This window comes from Oncorhynchus keta, chromosome 5 (genome assembly GCF_023373465.1).
Source record: "Oncorhynchus keta strain PuntledgeMale-10-30-2019 chromosome 5, Oket_V2, whole genome shotgun sequence".
Classification (NCBI taxonomy): Eukaryota; Metazoa; Chordata; class Actinopteri; order Salmoniformes; family Salmonidae; genus Oncorhynchus; species Oncorhynchus keta.
In genome coordinates, this window is record NC_068425.1 from 3,745,983 (window position 1) to 3,764,789 (window position 18,807).

Genomic DNA, 18,807 nt, shown 5'->3' on the forward strand with positions numbered 1-18,807 from the left:
GACTGGTGTGATAATGAGAATGCAGGGCTAATGTTTCGTGTGATAACTCTTCATTTATCAAAGACGAACTGAAGTGATGTGAACATAAACGCTCACAGACGGTGATTAAAAATAACAGTTTTATTTTCATATACAACAAAGACGGACAGATATCTGACATTCAGCTTCTTCATGAAGACACCACTGGCATTGTCACCGTGAGAATCTGTGGAGAGAGAAAGAGGAGGCGGAGAGAGCGAGAGAGGAGAACAAAGAGTGTCAATATCAGACACCGTCTGTCAGTGAATAGCTGTACTGTGTTTTAGAATGTGTGTGTGTACCTGTGTGTTGGTGTTGTACTGTGCTACGCTGCCCTCCTGGTCAATGAAGAAGGGAATGAAACAGTCCAGATGAAAGAGGGAGGGCCGGGCATTCAGGACAAGCCTGTCCTCCCCAAGGTCCAGAACGAGGGAGAGAGAGGAGGCCTGGAAAGAGAAGGGAGGGAGTGAGGGAGAGAGGACAAGGGAAACGTTGCTGGCTTACGTATTAATGTCAGAATAAGCACCCAAAGGTAACCAGTAAAAAAAACTCTGGGTCCTATTAAAATCACTGCCACGTATGTTGATTGGATAATTATTTTAAAAAAGGTGTGTTGGTGCTGGGCTGGAACAAAACCCAGCACATCCTGTGGGTCCCCAGGACCAGCTAAGAAGAACACTGGCATAGAGTATAGGGAGGGAGTGAGGAAGCAGTTTAACACGTTGAGAATATGAAATTAAGAATGGGTTTACAATAGTATATAGATTATAGATCTACGGGTGAGGAAACTGTTTGAGTATAAGTGGTGAAGGAATGGGTTTAGGACCTAGTCTATAGGGCAGGGGTGTTGAAACTGTATAAATGATCATTATAAAATATGGTTTGCGAGGGGGTATAATCCAGCCCCCGAGGTTAAATAGAAAACAAACTAAATATACTTTAAAATGACTAAATAATGGACCTACATTCATACAGTTTCTCGACTGTGTCCAGCTCGCTAATGAATCACTAAATAGTCAGATTCCCCAAAAACAATGGATAGAGGCCTATTCCTTGCAAATTTTGACTGTGAAGAAATAACCGATTTTTAGTGCGGCCCTCCGAATGCAGCCCCTGGGGCCAAATGACTGACACCCCTGCTATAGGGGAAGAAGTTAAACACAGAGTATAGGGAGAGAGATGTGTCTAGGCCTGGGCTTGTCTCTCACCACTCCAGGCAGCTGTATCTCGGCTATCAGAAACTCTGGATCACCTACAGGGGGCTCCACCAGCAGACAGAACTCTGGCCTGGAGATGGATGGAGAGAAGAGACGAGAGGGAGAGAGAGGTGGGTTAGCGCAAGAGAGTGAGAAAGAAGGAGAAAATTCATATGTTCCAGTTTGGTATGTGACAATCAAATCCACAGCGGACAACTCAGACAGACCTACCGTTTGGCTGGTTCTGGCGCTGTGCGAGTATCCCTGTGGAGAGAGAGCGCGCGCGAGAGAGAGAAAGAGATTAAAGGGGGAGGGAGGGAGAGAGGAGATTGAACTCCTCCACATACAGACTGTAGTTAACTCTACACCATCCTCTAGTGGTGAATTAATGATAACAGATGTGAGTTGTGTGGTGTGTGTGTCTGAGAGAGAGTGAGGGTACAAAAAAAAAGAAAGAGAAAGAAAGAAAGAGCAAAAACATACTTGGGTTCTATTTCCTGAATCACAGGTTTGCTTTTAGTACGGATATTTTGTTCGTTCACAGAGCCCAGAAACTTCCTGTTCTTCAGAACCTTCCAGTCTGGGAGGGAAGGAGAGAAAAACACAGGATGTAAGGTGAAACAGATGGATATTACCTCATCTGGAGCAGAACACACAGAACATGGGTCTGATTAATGCTCGCTCACTCACTCACTAACACACACGAAACAAAAAAACAAATCCATAATGAAGCTTACATGCACACTGAAGATACAGGCATACATACCTCGGCTGAGCTCCAGGTTGTATTTGTTCTCCAGCCCCTCCAATGACACAGCGATCAGAAACTGCTGGAATAGAGGATCCTTCTACAAACACACAGACAGAAGTTACACACACACCCCTGCAAACACACACACACACACACACACACCTGGCATTTCTGGAAGAACTCTTCACTGATGACCACGTCGTAGGCTGTGCAGCCTTGGGAGTCTGTGGGCACAGGACAGACAGAACCAAGTCACTATTTCTCGAGTCACAAGCAAGTCTTAAGATCCGAGTCTCAAGTCGAGTATCAAGTAGAACATGTAATCTCTCGAGTCAAGTCCAAGTCATGCATTCTATGAGTTAGTCAAGTCACAAGTAAGTCAAGCAAATAAATGATCTATACATGCAATGACTGAAAATCTTTGATTAGCCTATGTAATTGTAAAATAGGGACCTTGGAGCGGTGGTAGGGGAAAGAAATCAGCAGAAGGCAGGTTGACGTGCTCAGAGTGTATATTATTTACAGGTCTTGGTGATCCAATGGTAAAAACGCCATATCATACAAAATATACAACTCGATTGATCAAATATACACGGTCAAAAAATATTGCTTCTGTATCAGGCGCGACCTGTCCTATCTGAACGGACACAGGTAGAGGGTAAGACTGCACAGCCTCCCCTTGAGAAACCAAATCGAATCTGTCTAACAGGAGCTCAAACAGATACAGTGCCTTCAAAAATGATTCACACCCCTTGCCCTTTTCTACATTTTGTTGTGTTACAAGGTGGGATTAAAATGGATTGAACTGTAATTTTTTGTCAACGATGTACACACACACAAATATATATACAGTGCCTTGCGAAAGTATTCGGCCCCCTTGAACTTTGCGACCTTTTGCCACATTTCAGGTTTCAAACATAAAGATATAAAATTGTATTTTTTTTTGTGAAGAATCAACAACAAGTGGGACACAATCATGAAGTGGAACGACATTTATTGGATATTTCAAACTTTTTTAACAAATCAAAAACTGAAAAATTGGGCGTGCAAAATTATTCAGCCCCCTTAAGTTAATACTTTGTAGCGCCAACTTTTGCTGCGATTAGAGCTGTAAGTCGCTTGGGGTATGTCTCTATCAGTTTTGCACATCAGTCTCCCATCTCAGCTGTAGATCTCTGCAGTTCATCCGGAGTGATCATGGGCCTCTTGGCTGCATCTCTGATCAGTCTTCTCCTTGTATGAGCTGAAAGTTTAGAGGGACGGCCAGGTCCTGGTAGATTTGCAGTGGTCTGATACTCCTTCCATTTCAATATTATCGCTTGCACAGTGCTCCTTGGGATGTTTTAAAGCTTGGGAAATCTTTTTGTATCCAAATCCGGCTTTAAACTTCTTCACAGCAGTATCTCAGACCTGCCTGGTGTGTTCCTTGTTCTTCATGATGCTCTCTGCGCTTTTAACGGACCTCTGAGACTATCACAGTGCAGGTGCATTTATACGGAGACTTGATTACACACAATTTTCCAATTTTTCAGTTTTTGATTTGTTAAAAAAGTTTGAAATATCCAATAAATGTCGTTCCACTTCATGATTGTGTCCCACTTGTTGTTGATTCTTCACAAAAAAATACAGTTTTATATCTTTATGTTTGAAGCCTGAAATGTGGCAAAATGTCGCAAAGTTCAAGGGGGCCGAATACTTTCGCAAGGCACTGTATATATATCTATCTTGATTACATAAGTAGTCAACCCCCAAGTCAATACATGTTACAATCACCATTGGCAGCGATTACAGCTTTGAGTCGTTCTGTCGCTAAGAGCTTTGCACACCTGGATTATACAATATTTGCACATTCTTTAAAAAAAATATTCAAGCTCTGTTAAATTGGTTGTTGATCATTGCTAGACAGCCATTTTCAAGTCTTGCTATATATTTTCAAGACTATTTAATTAAACGTTAATTAGGCCACCCAGGAAAATTTTTAACCATAAAAACAACCCAATTCCTTGCCGATGACAAGCATACCCATAACATGATGCCGCCCCCACCATGCTTGAAAATATGAAGAGTGGTACTCATTGATGTGTTTTGTTGGATTTGCCCCAACATAACACTTGGCATTCAGGATATAAAGTTAATTTCTTTGCTACATTTTTTTTCAGTTTCACATTAGTGCATTATTGCAAACAGGATGCATGTTTTGGAATATTTTTATTCTGTACAGGCTTCCTTCTGTTCACTGTCACTTAGATTATTATTGTGGAGTAACTACGATGTTGTTGATCCATCCTCAGTTTTCCCCCATCACCGCCAATAAACTTTTTAAAAAAGTTACCATTGGGAACCTTACATATAATTCTGTGTGTGGTACAGAGATGAGGCAGTCGTTCAAAAAAATCATGTTAAACACTATTGCACGCAGTGTGAGCCTGCGCGCAAATGTAGGCCTACAAATGTGCCCATTTGGCGATGTCTAATACTATTAGAATACATTGAGAATTACAATAGTTCCTTAATGCATTTGAATCACTCTCCCTTTCGATAACCATTCGTAATGAAAAGGGAAAAAAAGTAAAGCTCTGATCCAGTGGAAACGTCTTAAAATACCTGATATCGCTAGCCCAGAAACCCCGAGGGCCCCAGACAACAATGTTGTAAGTTTGTTAGGGCGAGCTTAGGGCCGGATCCATTGGATATTTGATTTTTTTAATATTACGTTTGTTGCAGACAGGCCATGCATAGCCAATTATATGTATAGGATATTTATTTTTTAAATTAGGATATTCTCTACCTGCAGGATGCAATGTTTTTATTTGTTGGCTTTATGTAGGCTATTTTTATATAGTTGCCAATTGCAATAGAAGTTACTTTTAGATTTGTATCATTTTCATTTAGATATAATTCAGATTGGCATGTGGTTAATGATTGATCATTTTAAAAAAGGAAACGGAAAAAGATTGCCGACCCCTGGTGTAGCCTATTACCGGCAACTTCAGGAGCATAAAGCAGAATCTGCGAAGACCAGCAGCAGTGGGGTGGGGTCGGTATTTCATCAAACAGTGTGCTTAAAGCATCAGACAAGCTCAGTACATACTGTATAGTTGAAAAATACATCTTTTAAAATTTCAACCAAACAATTGGTCAAAAGAACAGACAGCTCTCGGTCGACCAATATATTTTTTAGCCGTGGACAGCCCTACCGCAAATATTTATATGGCATATATCATTGTTGATATAACCATCATATCAAAGTAAACTTGGAAGTAACGTGATGATATGTTGTGTGGTCCTCCCACTATGACTCAGGAAAACATGCAGTTTATTATGCCACACATTAAATAAGTTATAATAAATATAGAGAGGTCTTACTCTGGTGACATGATGATTGATGCTTGGCTGCCATTTGACAAAAAAAATCTCTCTCTTATCCATAATGATCTCATCATGTAGGTTGACTACCCATGCAAGGACCAGAATGGGCATAACGGTGTATATAACGCAACAGTTTTTGTGACAAAACCATCAGTAGAGTGGAAAACGCGATGGAAAACGATTTAACTTGGATTTTTTATTAGGTACATGATAATTTATATGCAAAATTTCTTACGTGCACCATGAAATCACGCACATCCTTTGATCCGCAATAAGTCAGTTCAGAGCCTGAAACTAACTTTTTGGTCCACCGGCCACAGATTTTTTACTAGCCAAAATATTTGACGTTAAAAAAAAGATAAATGCTTTGTTGTTTCTAAAACAAATGTGTTACTAGTTATATTGCTCAATTTTATTAACATTTTTGTGACCCGATGAGGCAAACATTTTCAGCTGCCCCTTTAAGGGCAGAAGGTTACCGTGGCAATGAGGCGCACTCGAGTCATCAGTGAAAGTATGCCTGTGAGATTCTGACTAGTAACCGTTTAAGTAAATTCATAACTTGGAAAACAACCTAAGTAATGTACACTGCTCAAAAAAATAAAGGAAACACTCAAATAACACATCCTAGATCTGAATGAATGAAATATTCTTATGAAATACTTTTTTCTTTACATAGTTGAATGTGCTGACAACAAAATCACACAAAAATTATCAATGGAAATCAAATTTATCAACCCATGGAGGTCTGGATTTGGAGTCACACCCAAAATTAAAGTGGAAAACCACACTACAGGCTGATCCAACTTAGTGTAAGTCGCTCTGGATAAGAGCGTCTGCTAAATGACTTAAATGTAAATGTAAATGATGTAATGTCCTTAAAACAAGTCAAAATGAGGCTCAGTAGTGTGTGTGGCCTCCACGTGCCTGTATGACCTCCCTACAACGCCTGGGCATGCTCCTGATGAGGTGGCGGATGGTCTCCTGAGGGATCTCCTCCCAGACCTGAACTAAAGCATCCGCCAACTCCTGGACAGTCTGTGGTGCAACGTGGCGTTGGTGGATGGAGCGAGACATGATGTCCCAGATGTGCTCAATTGGATTCAGGTCTGGGGAATGGGCGGGCCAGTCCATAGCATCAATGCCTTCCTCTTGCAGGAACTGCTGACACACTTCTACCACATGAGGTCTAGCATTGTCTTGCATTAGGAGGAACTCAGGGCCAACCGCACCAGCATATGGTCTCACAAGGGGTCTGAGGATCTCATCTCGGTACCTAATGGCAGTCAGGCTACCTCTGGCGAGCTTATGGAGGGCTGTGCGGCCCCGCAAAGAAAGCCCACCCCACACCATGACTGACCCACCACCAAACCGGTCATGCTGGAGGATGTTGCAGGCAGCAGAACGTTCTCCACAGCGTCTCCAGACTCTGTCACATGTGCTCAGTGTGAACCTGCCTTCATCTGTGAAGAGCACAGGGCGCCAGTGGCGAATTTGCCAATCTTGGTGTTCTCTGGCAAATGCCAAACGTCCTGCACGGTGTTGGGCTGTAAGCACAACCCCCACCTGTGGACGTCGGGCCCTCATATCACCCTCATGGAGTCTGTTTGAGCAGACACATGCACATTTGTGGCCTGCTGGAGGTCATTTTGCAGGGCTCTGGCAGTGCTCCTCCTGCTCCTCCTTAAACAAAGGCGGAGGTAGCGCTCCTGCTGCTGGGTTGTTGCCCTCCTACGGCCTCCTCCACGTCTCTTGATGTACTGGCCTGTCTCCTGGACACTACGCTGACAAACACAACAAACCTTCTTGCCACAGCTCGCATTGATGTGCCATCCTGGATGAGCTGCACTACCTGAGCCACTTGTGTGGGTTGTAGACTCAGTCTCATGCTACCACTAGAGTGAAAGCACCGCCAGCATTAAAAAGTGACCAAAACATCAGCCAGGAAGCATAGGAGCTGAGAAGTGGTCTGTTGTCACCACCTGCAGAACCACTCCTTTATTGGGGGTGTCTTGCTAATTGCCTATAATTTCCACCTGTTGTCTATTCCATTTGCACAACAGCATGTGAAATGTATTGTCAATCAGTGTTGCTTCCTAAGTGGACAGTTTGATTTCACAGAAGTGTGATTGACTTGGAGTTACATTGTGTTGTTTAAGTGTTCCCTTTATTTTTTTTTGAGCAGTGTATTATTGGACAAAGTCTCACTTTAGTAGACTTTCAAGTAAATTAGGCCAACTTTTATGCCTGTGCACAGCGCTTCTAAAAATGTATCTTCAGCACCTCAAGCACGGTGCGCACAGCTCCTCTGCCAGGTAGTGTGTTGCTGCAGTGGGATATATTGTAGGATTCGTAGTTCTTGTGTGATTATCTACCAACTATGAAACAAAATGACAGAAAAACTTTGAAAACAGCTACCGCAGCATTTATTTTGCTATACTGTGCAAAGTGTAGCTGATTGAACACCCCCGATTTAGGGTAAAGGTTTGGGGGGGGGGGTGAAAAAACGATGGTTGGGAAGAACTGCTCCGGTAGTTCTCCGGTACAAGTACACACTTCAGGGATAAGTGAAGCATCGTTTGCAGAATGCATACTGGCATTTGAACATAGCACGGGGAAAGTGAATCCAGACACAATGTGGACCAGGTGGACACATGTACTGTAAATGTAGGTGTAGATGCACAATGTGTTCGGAACTCCGTGATCAGAATAGAAAAACGGCATTAACTGTCAAGTCAAGACATCCTCAGAAAGTAGCCATTCACTCACTGTTGTCCACCTCTGTGTGGGCCTCTCCGATGCTCATGGGCACTCTGTATCCTGTGGGGTCTTCTGATTCTAGGAGCTCCACTAGTGCCTCCCTGGAGAGGGGGGGTGGGGGCGGGACGGCAGCAGACTGGCAGATGTTGACAAATACCTTCAGTTTATCAGGCAGGGTGAAAGTCTTCACACACAGACCTACGGATTCAACAAACACACAGCTGTTGTTTATGCGTGTGTCTGTGTGTGTGTGTGTCTGTGTGTGTGTGTATGTGTGTGCGTGCCAAAGGGAGACTGACCAGGCTGTGGCCGGATTACTCTAGAATCACGAGGATTTTCACTTTGCATTTTTCCCATTGTCTAAAAGAGAGAGGGAGTAAGATGAGCGAGAGAGAGAAAAAGAGAGAATGAAATTGATTCAATGTCAGGCACATTCTCAGTAGAGATCTTAGCTTTGCGTTGTAGAGGCAGTTGCAGTCAGGTACATACTTTGGATTTGCATCAAATTTGTGCAGATTGCTTGGCAGAAATGGTATCAGAAGAGGAATATTAATCTTTTCTTGCACACATATCCAGATGATGCCGTGCACCATTTTGCGCAATGACACTGTAGGTTTGATCAGGGCTTAAGGTTGAGGATGGATAGATGCATGCAGGGATAGATGATCACACAGTTGACTTTTGAACAGAAAACTGGATTGACTTTTGAACCGAAAATTGGATTGGGACCAGGATTATGTGCCAGGAATATGTGTATGATGCTAAAACTACAAAATTATGTTTTTCTCATTTCAAGAGCTACAGCTTAATTACAAAATCTTCATCCTTCCTACGCTCATGGTTGAAGAACAATTAAAATGGCCACAAATGCATTTAACCCTGGCCCTCATATCCAGCTTCATTGAGAGCCAAAGCCAAAGTTATAATCTTGATAGAAGCTGTCAAAACAACATCATAAATGGCAATATATACAGTGCCATCAGAAAGTATTCACATCCCTTGACTTTTTCCAAATTTTAAATTAATCAAAAGCTGAAATGTCTTGAGTCAATAAGTACTCAATCCCTTTGTTATGGCAAGCCTAAATAAGTGCAATAATAGTGTTTAACATGACTACCTCATCTCTGTACCCCACACACAATTATCTGTAAGGTCCCTCAGTTGAGCAGTGCATTTCAAACAAGAGATTCAAGCCAAAACCTAGCAAAGAAGAGCACCTATTGGGAGATGGATAAAAGCAAGAAAAAAAGAGAAAACATTGAATATTCCTTTGAGCATGGTGAAGTTATTAATTCCACTTTGGATGGTGTATCACTACACCCAGTCACTACAAAGATACAGGCATCCTTTCTAACTCAGTTGCCAGAGGAAGGAAACCACTCAGGGATTTCACCATGAGCCCAATGGTGACTTTAAAACAGTTACACAATTGAATTGGTGTGATAGGAGACAACTGGGGCTGGATCTACAACGTTGTAGTTACTCCACAATACTAACCTAAATGACAATGAAAAGAAAGCCTGTACAGAATGAAAATGTGTTATGGGTATGCTTGTCATTGGCAAGGACGCTGGAGTTTTTTTTACGATAAAAATAAACGGAAAAGAGCTAAGCACAGGCTAAATCCTAGAGGAAAAGCTTCAGTCTGCTTTGCAACAGGATTCACCTTTCAGCAAGACAATTTTTATTTCTTTTAAATAACCTAAAACACAAGGACAAATATACACTGGAGTTGCTTACCAAGATGACATTGGATGTTCCCGAGTGGCCTGTTTAGTTAAATCTATGGAAATACTTAAATGGCTGTCTAGCAATGGTCAACAACCAACTTCACAGAGCTTGAATATTTTTTTAAGACTAATGTGCAAATATTGTACAATCAGGGTGTGCGTCGCTCTTAAAAGACTTACCCAGAAAGACTCAATGCTGTAATCGCTGCTGAAGGTGATTCAAACGTGTATTGCCGCAGAGGATTGAATACTTACAGTTGAACTCAGACGTTTACATACACCTTAGCCAAATACATTTAAACTCAATTTTTCAACATTTCTGACATTTAATCATAGTAAAAATTCCCTGTCTTAGGTCAGTTAGGATCACCACTTTATTTTAAAAATATGAAATGTCAGAATAATAGTTGAGAGAATTATTTATTTCAGCTTTTATTTATTTCATCACATTCCCAGTGGGTTAGAATTTTACATACACTCAATTAGTATTTGGTAGCATTGACTTTAAATTGTTTAACTTGGGTCAAACATTTTGGGAAGCCTTCCACAAGCTTTCCACAATAAGTTGGGTGAATTTTGGCCAATTCCTGACAGAGCTGGTGTAACCTAGTCAGGTTTGTAGGCTTCTTTGCTCGCACACGCTTTTTCATTTCTAACCAACAAATATTCTATAGGATTGAGGTCAGGACTTTGTGATGGCCACTCCAATATCTTAACTTTGTTGTCATTAAGCCATTTTGGCACAACTTTGGAAGTATGCTTGTGGTCATTGTCCATTTGGAAGACCCATTTGCGACCTTGCTGAGCGGCCTTTCGGGCTATGTCGATATATGACTCATTTTACTGTGGATATAGATACTTTTGAACCGGTTTCCTCCAGCATCTTCACAAGGTCCTTTGCTGTTGTTCTGGGATTGATTTGCACTTTTCGCACCAAAGTACGTTCATCTCTAGGAGACAGAACGGGTCTCCTTCCTGAGCGGTATGACGGCTGCGTGGTCCCATGGTGTTTATACTTGTTTGTACAGACAAACGTGGTACCTTCAGGCGTTTGGAAATTGCTCCCAAGGATGAACCAGAACCTATTTTTTTTCTGAGGTCTTGGCTGATTTCTTTTGATTTTCCCATGATGTCAAGCAAAGAGGCACTGAGTTTGAAGGTAGGCCTTGAAATACATCCACAGGTACACCTCCAATTGACTCAAATGATGTCAATTTGCCTATCAGAAACTTCTAAAGCCATGATATAATTTCCTGGAATTTTCCAAGCTGTTTAAAGGCACAGTCAACTTAGTGTATGTAAACTTCTGACCCACTGGAATTGAAAGTGAAATAATCTGTCTGTTAACAATTGTTGGAAAAAAGTACTTGTGTCATGCACAATGTAGATGTCCTAACTGACTTGCCAAAACTATAATTTGTTAATTTAACAAGAAATTTGTGGAGTGGTTGAAAAACGAGTTTTAATGACGCCAACATACGTGCACATAAACTTCCGACTTCAACTATATATAATATATATATGTTTTAAATACAGTGGGGCAAAAAGGTATTTAGCCAGCCACCAATTGTACAAGTTCTCCAACTTAAAAATGATAGAGGCCTGTAAATGTAGGTACACTTCAACTATGACAGACAAAATGATTTTTAAAAATCCTGAAAATCACATTGTAGAATTTTTAATTAATTTATTTGCAAATTATGGTGGAAAATAAGTATTTGGTCAATAACAAAAGTTTATCTCAATACTTTGTTATATACCCTTTGTTGGCAATGACAGAGGTCAAACGTTTTCTGTAAGTCTTCACAAGGTTTTCACACACTGTTGCTGGTATTTTGGCCCATTCCTCCATGCAGATCTCCTCTAGAGCAGTGATGTTTTGGGGCTGTTGCTGGGCAACACTGACTTTCAACTCCCTCCAAAGATTTTCTATGGGGTTGAGATCTGGAGACTGGCTAGGTGTGTTTGGGTAGGTGTGTTTGGGATCATTGTCATGCTGAAAGACCCAGCCACGTTTCATCTTCAATGCCCTTGCTGATGGAAGGAGGTTTTCACTCAAAATCTCACGATACATGGCCCCATTCATTATTTTCTTTACACGGATCAGTCGTCCTGGTCCCTTTGCAGAAAAACAGCCCCAAAGCATGATGTTTCCACCCCCATGCTTCACAGTAGGTATGGTGTTCTTTGGATGCAACTCAGCATTCTTTGTCCTCCAAACACGACGAGTTGAGTTTTTACCAAAAAGTTATATTTTTGACCATATGACATTCTCCCAATCTTATTCTGGATCATCCAAATGCTCTCTAGCAAACTTCAGACGGGCCTGGACATGTACTGGCTTAAGCAGGGGGACATGTCTGGCACTGCAGGATTTGAGTCCCTGGCGACGTAGTGTGTTATTGATGGTAGGCTTTGTTACTTTGGTCCCAGCTCTCTGCAGGTCATTCACTAGGTCCCCCCGTGTGGTTCTGGGATTTTTGCTCGCCGTTCTTGTGATCATTTTGACCCCACGGGGTGAGATCTTGCATGGAGACCCAGATCGAAGGAGATTATCAGTGGTCTTGTATGTCTTCCATTTCCTAATAATTGCTCCCACAGTTGATTTCTTCAAACCAAGCTGCTTACCTATTGCAGATTCAGTCTTCCCAGCCTGGTGCAGGTCTACAATTTTGTTTCTGGTGTCCTTTGACAGCTCTTTGGTCTTGGCCATAGTGGAGTTTGGAGTGTGACTGTTTAAGATTGTGGACAGGTGTCTTTTATACTGATAACAAGTTCAAACAGGTGCCATTAATATAGGTAACGAGTGGAGGACATAGGAGCCTCTTAAAGAAGAAGTTACAGGTCTGTGAGAGCCAGAATTCTTGCTTGTTTTTAGGTGACCAAATACTTATTTTCCACCATAATTTGCAAATAAATTCATTAAAAATCCTACAATGTGATTTTCTGGATATTTTCCCCTCATTTTGTCTGTCATAATTGAAGTGTACCTATGATGAAAATTACAGGCCTCTCATCTTTTTAAGTGGGAGAACTTGCACAATTGTTGGCTGACTAAATACATTTTTTGCCCCACTGTAAATGTTTGAAATTTGCTTCCACTTTGACAGAGTATTTTGTGTAGATCGTTGACAAAAAAAATTACAATTAAACATTTTAATCCTATTTCGTAACACAACAAAATGTGGAAAAAGTCAAGGGTTGAGAATACTTTCTGAAGGCACTGTAGGCCAGAGTCAAATGGGCATACCCAATGTGTATGCCCACTTGGCAGCAATTGGATGTCAATGGTGTTCATCTTTAATAAAGTGCACACTTCAAATTTCTTTTAACACAATCATCCAAACCTGCATTAAAAACTGTTGGTAGAGCTCCTCTTGCTGCTGCAGTTCCATTTCCGAGCTCAGGAGAGACGAATCTGCCTCCATCTTCTGTTCTACAAAAGAAAGAGCAAGAGATTCATCTGGAAGAATCTTCACCAGATCCCAAAGGCTACATCTTAGGTCCAAACACTGATGCTAGAAGATATGGCATTATATGTACTCTCTGCTATCGCATTGTAAGCAGTACTGGAACACCAAGTCTGGGACAAAAAGGCTCCTGAACAGCCCCCCAAAAAAGCCATAAGACTGCTGAACAGTTAATTAAACGGCTACCCGGACAGATCGTCACCCCCTACCTTCATGTACATAGTACTTCAATTAATCACCTTACCAAAACTACAAGCACTTATTACCTCAATCCCCAACTACCTCGTACCCCATTACACTGACCCAGAACCGGTACCCCTTGTATTTAACCTGTATATAGCCTTCACTGGAACTAAGGGACCTAGCCCGAACCATGAAAAACAGCCCCAGACCATTATTCCTCCTCCACCAAACTTTACAGTTCGCACTATGCATTGGTGCAGGTAGCGTTCTCCTGGCACCTGCCAAACCCAGGGTCGTCCGTCGGACTGCCAGATGGTGAAGCGTGATTCATCAATCCAGGTAACGCAATTCCACTGCTCCAGAGTCCAATGGGGGCGAGATTTACAACACTCCAGCCAACACTTGGCATTGTTGAATGGTGATCTTAGGCTTGTGTTCGGATGTGATACAGCCTGTAATCGAACCAGGGACTGTAGTGACGGCTCTTGCACTGAGATGCAGTGCCTTAGACCGCTGTGCCACTCTGGTTACCGACGTAATTACAAATGTCATACCTATGGTATACGGTCTGATATACCACGGCTTTCAGCCAATCAGCACTCAGAGCTCGAACCACTCCGTTTATAATTAAGCAATAAGGCCCGAGGGGGTGTGGTATATGGCCAATATACCACTGCTAAGGGCTGTTCCAATACACAAATCAACGCGGAGTGCTTGGATCCAGCTCTTAGCGGTGTCACATTGGCAATAAACCACAAACACCTGAGGTGCGTTATTGCTGTTATAAACTGGTTACCAACGTAATTACTATAGAGAAGTAAAAATACATGTTTTGTCATACCCAGTATGATATACCACAGCTTTCAGCCAATCAGCATTCAGGGCTCGAACCACCCAGTTTATGATTCAGAATGCATTGTTTTGAATTATAAATTACCCAACCGAAACCGGGTGGGCGGTTTGTCACCTTAGACTCCTAAACTCAAAAAGTTTTCGTCATGGGTTAATTTGAAATTGAAGAGTCTGAAGCTTTACCATACATGAATTAGACCAATTCAGCCACTTATGGAAACACAACATCACTATCACGTCTATAAGTTCTCATTATAAACTGGGTGGTTCACAGGTATGACAAAACTGCTCTAATTACGTTGGTAACCAGTTTATAATAGCAATAAGGAACCTCTGGGGTTTGTGGTACATTGCAAATATACCTGGGCTAATAGCTGTGTCCAGGCACTCCGCGTTGCGTTGTAGTTATGAACATTCCTTGGCAGTGGTATCTATATTGGCCATATACCACACCCACTCGGGCCTTGTTGCTCAAATATTTGTGTGCGTGCAGTCTTTTCAGAAATTGCGCGAGCAGATTACTGTAACATTTACGCAACCGTTATAAATGAGGACCACAGGAGAGCGTTGCTAGGGACAAGTTAGCAATGTACGCTAGCTAGCTAGCCCAGCTAGCATTAGCTAGCTATGTAATAGCTGTCGAACAACAAGTATTTAAACGTCAGTATATACACATGTGGGTGACCACTAAGAAATGCATTCGGGTTATTTCGCTTTCAATGAGGATAACACGTACCTTATTCCACGTCCTGCTTGATTTCAGCAGCTAGCTACAACTTCTTCTTCGGTGGGGTTTATCGGCGGTTGGCATCCAACGTTATGATGCATTACCGCCACCTACTGTACTGGAGTGTGGGCCAGAGACAGGGACAAACTAAATCCTACCTGTCAGCCCCGTTGCTATTAAAAAAATATAAAATATTTTAGAATATATCTAATGACGTTCTCCTCAATATATTCTAAACGAATTCCCTGTATCCCCTTCTCCCTCATACTAGATTTCAGACTCTCTCTCTTTGCCTCTGATACTGCCCACACTGCAGCAATACATGCTCCATGGTCTCTCTTTCCTGGCAATAATCACATCCTGTTGGATGCTTTCCTATCACATTTAAGGGCATATTCAACTGGCTGTGCCCCACCATTAATCTTCTGTCCCTTTGTGCCGTCCTCCCCGACTTTCCTCTGTACTTGAATTTGTATTTATTTTTTATTTTACCTTTATTTAACCAGGTAGGCAAGTTCAGAACAAGTTCTCATTTACAATTGCGACCTGGCCAAGATAAAGCAAGCAGTTCGACACATACAACGACACAGAGTTACACATGGAGTAAAACAAACATACAGTCAATAATACAGTGTAAACAAGTCTATATACGGTGTGAGCAAATGAGGTGAGATAAGGGAGGTAAAGGCAAAAAAAGGCCATGGTGGCAAAGTAAATACAATATAGCAAGTAAAACACTGGAATGGTAGATTTGCAATGGAAGAATGTGCAAAGTAGAAATAAAAATAATGGGGTGCAAAGGAGCAACATAAATTAATTAAATACAGTAGGGAAAGAGGTAGTTGTTTGGGCTAAATTATAGGTGGGCTATGTACAGGTGCAGTAATCTGTGAGCTGCTCTGACAGTTGGTGCTTAAAGCTAGTGAGGGAGATAAGTGTTTCCAGTTTCAGAGATTTTTGTAGTTCGTTCCAGTCATTGGCAGCAGAGAACTGGAAGGAGAGGCGGCCAAAGAAAGAATTGGTTTTGGGGGTGACTAGAGAGATATACCTGCTGGAACGTGTGCCTCAGGTGGGAGATGCTATGGTGACCAGCGAGCTGAGATAAGGGGGGACTTTACCTAGCAGAGTCTTGTAGATGACATGGAGCCAGTGGGTTTGGCAACGAGTATGAAGAGAGGGCCAGCCAATGAGAGTGTACAGGTCGCAATGGTGGGTAGTATATGGGGCTTTGGTGACAAAATGGATTGCACTGTGATAGACTGCATCCAATTTGTTGAGTAGGGTATTGGAGGCTATTTTGTAAATGACATCGCCAAAGTCGAGGATTGGTAGGATGGTCAGTTTTACAAGGGTATGTTTGGCAGCATGAGTGAAGGATGCTTTGTTGCGAAATAGGAAGCCAATTCTAGATTTAACTTTGGATTAGAGATGTTTGATATGGGTCTGGAAGGAGAGTTTACAGTCTAACCAGACACCTAAGTATTTGTAGTTGTCCACGTATTCTAAGTCAGAGCCGTCCAGAGTAGTGATGTTGGACAGGCGGGCAGGTAGCGATCAGTTGAAGAGCATGCATTTAGTTTTACTTGTATTTAAGAGCAATTGGAGGCCACGCAAGGAGAGTTGTATGGCATTGAAGCTCGTCTGGAGGTTAGTTAACACAGTGTCCAAAGAAGGGCCAGAAGTATACAGAATGGTGTCGTCTGCGTAGAGGTGGATCAGAGACTCACCAGCAGCAAGAGCGACCTCATTGATGCATACAGAGTTTGTCCAATAATTGAACCCTGTGGCACCCCCATAGAGACTGCCAGAGGTCCGGACAGCAGACCCTCCGATTTGACACACTGAACTCTGTCTGCAAAGTAGTTGGTGAACCAGGCAAGGCAGTCATCAGAAACACCGAGGCGACTGAGTCTGCCGATAAGAATATGGTGATTGACAGAGTCGAAAGCCTTGGCAAGGTCGATGAAGACGGCTGCACAGTACTGTCTTTTATCGATGGCGGTTATGATATCGTTTAGTACCTTGAGCGTGGCTCAAGCATTACTTTCTTAGCTACAGTTTACATTTCTCCCTGGCATATTACATAATTTACGCAGCAGCATACAATACATTTTTGGACTCACCTTGTTGTGCTGTGCTCACTTTAACAGGACGGTGGCGCGGTGGTCCTTCTTGTGGGCAAATTTTGTCATCAAACTTTGTCATCCAAATTCTGCCATTCTCTGGATTTATGGTGCTTTCAAGACAACTGTGGACTGAAAAAAACAAGGTCGAATCATGACATCAATGATCTTCAGGTCGGAGCTCTAGAAAAAGGCCAGAGTTTCCGACATGGATTTCCGAGTTGGATGATCAATCAAAATGTAACTAGTTGTTTTCCGAGTTCTCAGTTGTCTTGAACTCACTGAAGTCTGAGATTTCCCGGTTCCCAGTTCCCAGTTGTTTTGAACATGGCAGAAGTGACATGCTGGATTGACAGCACGGCCAATGTATTCAACATTTTCGGGCCAATGGTGTTGCATGCAAATCTTTATCCTTTTAAGATTGGAAAAGAGACCCTTAAACCCAGACTTGGACCACACACCCTCTCCACTGAATAGCAGAATAGTGATTGCTTTGCAACGCTTGCAATTAGCTACTAATTCCTTTCAAACCACTCGTTGTTGAATTTGTGATTTCCAACTTGTTGTGTAATGTTTATGTCCAATGGCCGACGAGCACCGATACATTTGATCTATAATTTATCCTCTTATGACAAGGATTTGTCAATATATTGTTGACTTGATTCATGATGATTTTGAAAGTATGACGTTGACATGATCAGTACAATCAAAGCTACAGTAGATATAACATGATTTGATGTCATTTTATCTGTGGCCAATGACCTTGAGCCACCTTGGATGGCACTTTAAATGTAACTCTATGGCAGCACCCAAGGGGCTTGAATGTTAGAGCTTTCCCTTGTAGATTTTGCGGTGACGTACAGTAGTTTCCCATTGAGTGACAGAACACTGAGCCATTACCAACCTCTACGCTCTGTATTTTCCGCTGGCTGCTCCACCACCACAGAAAGGACCGAGTTAGGTTGAAACACCTGCATTTTGGAACTGCCTTACTCAAGAAAGCAAAAAAAGAGACCATGTTTGTTTGAAGCTTTATTAGCTCTACCCCACCTGCCCTGAATGATGGGTCGCCACTGGTGTACACATTCACACATCAAGTCTCCTCTTGAGTTGGGCTCAGGGTTGGAACAACTGTTTAACACCTGAGCTTGTGGTTGTTTGTAGGGGAGGGGTTAGGAGAGTGCGTGTAGGTATCTGTTGCCATGGAGTAATGATGTTAGGGACCTATAGGATGAATCACAATAATTGTTTCCTTGATGAACATTTTATTTTTGTAATGTCAGTCCTGGTTATAGGTTATATTCCTTAGTAGGACAAGCCTACATTATTAAACATATTATTTGTTAATTGTGAAAATAAATTAAGATCAGCAAGAATTTGTAATATACCTTTTTTTTGGGGGGGATAACTGTATACAGTATATCCAAGGAGGGGGACTTGGAAATGCTTTTGGCTGTTGATCTGCTTCTGTTCTGTAGGTGGCACAGTGTGCACTTTTCAAAGGATGAGTCCCAATCTCTCAAAGACCCTAGGATCCAGGTGGACAGTGCTGGTATGCCAGTCACTGGGACTGGCAAGTTTTAGGAGGTAGTGGAGAACAATTGGAGGTTTAGTCAGTAGCTGTGCAA

At 42.1% G+C, this 18,807-nt stretch overlaps 1 protein-coding gene across 2 annotated transcripts; it reads right to left on the reverse strand.

Annotated features, from left to right (window-relative positions):
- Window positions 1-105: 105 nt before the first annotated feature.
- Window positions 106-15,209, reverse strand: pih1d1 (PIH1 domain containing 1). 2 transcript variants are annotated; one of them, XM_035770740.2, is made up of 11 exons: window positions 15,066-15,209; window positions 13,172-13,255; window positions 8,394-8,454; window positions 8,104-8,292; window positions 2,128-2,189; window positions 1,981-2,062; window positions 1,698-1,794; window positions 1,446-1,478; window positions 1,227-1,305; window positions 321-464; window positions 106-205 (listed from the first exon to the last, which is right to left on the reverse strand). In XM_035770740.2, exons 2-11 carry the CDS (start codon window positions 13,250-13,252, stop codon window positions 170-172), a joined length of 864 nt encoding a protein of 287 aa, XP_035626633.1. In that variant the 5' UTR covers window positions 13,253-13,255; window positions 15,066-15,209; the 3' UTR covers window positions 106-169. The 2 variants fall into 2 exon arrangements, with proteins under 2 accessions (XP_035626633.1, XP_035626632.1); XM_035770739.2 differs by having other exon boundaries at window positions 13,172-13,260; window positions 15,066-15,204.
- Window positions 15,210-18,807: the final 3,598 nt, after the last annotated feature.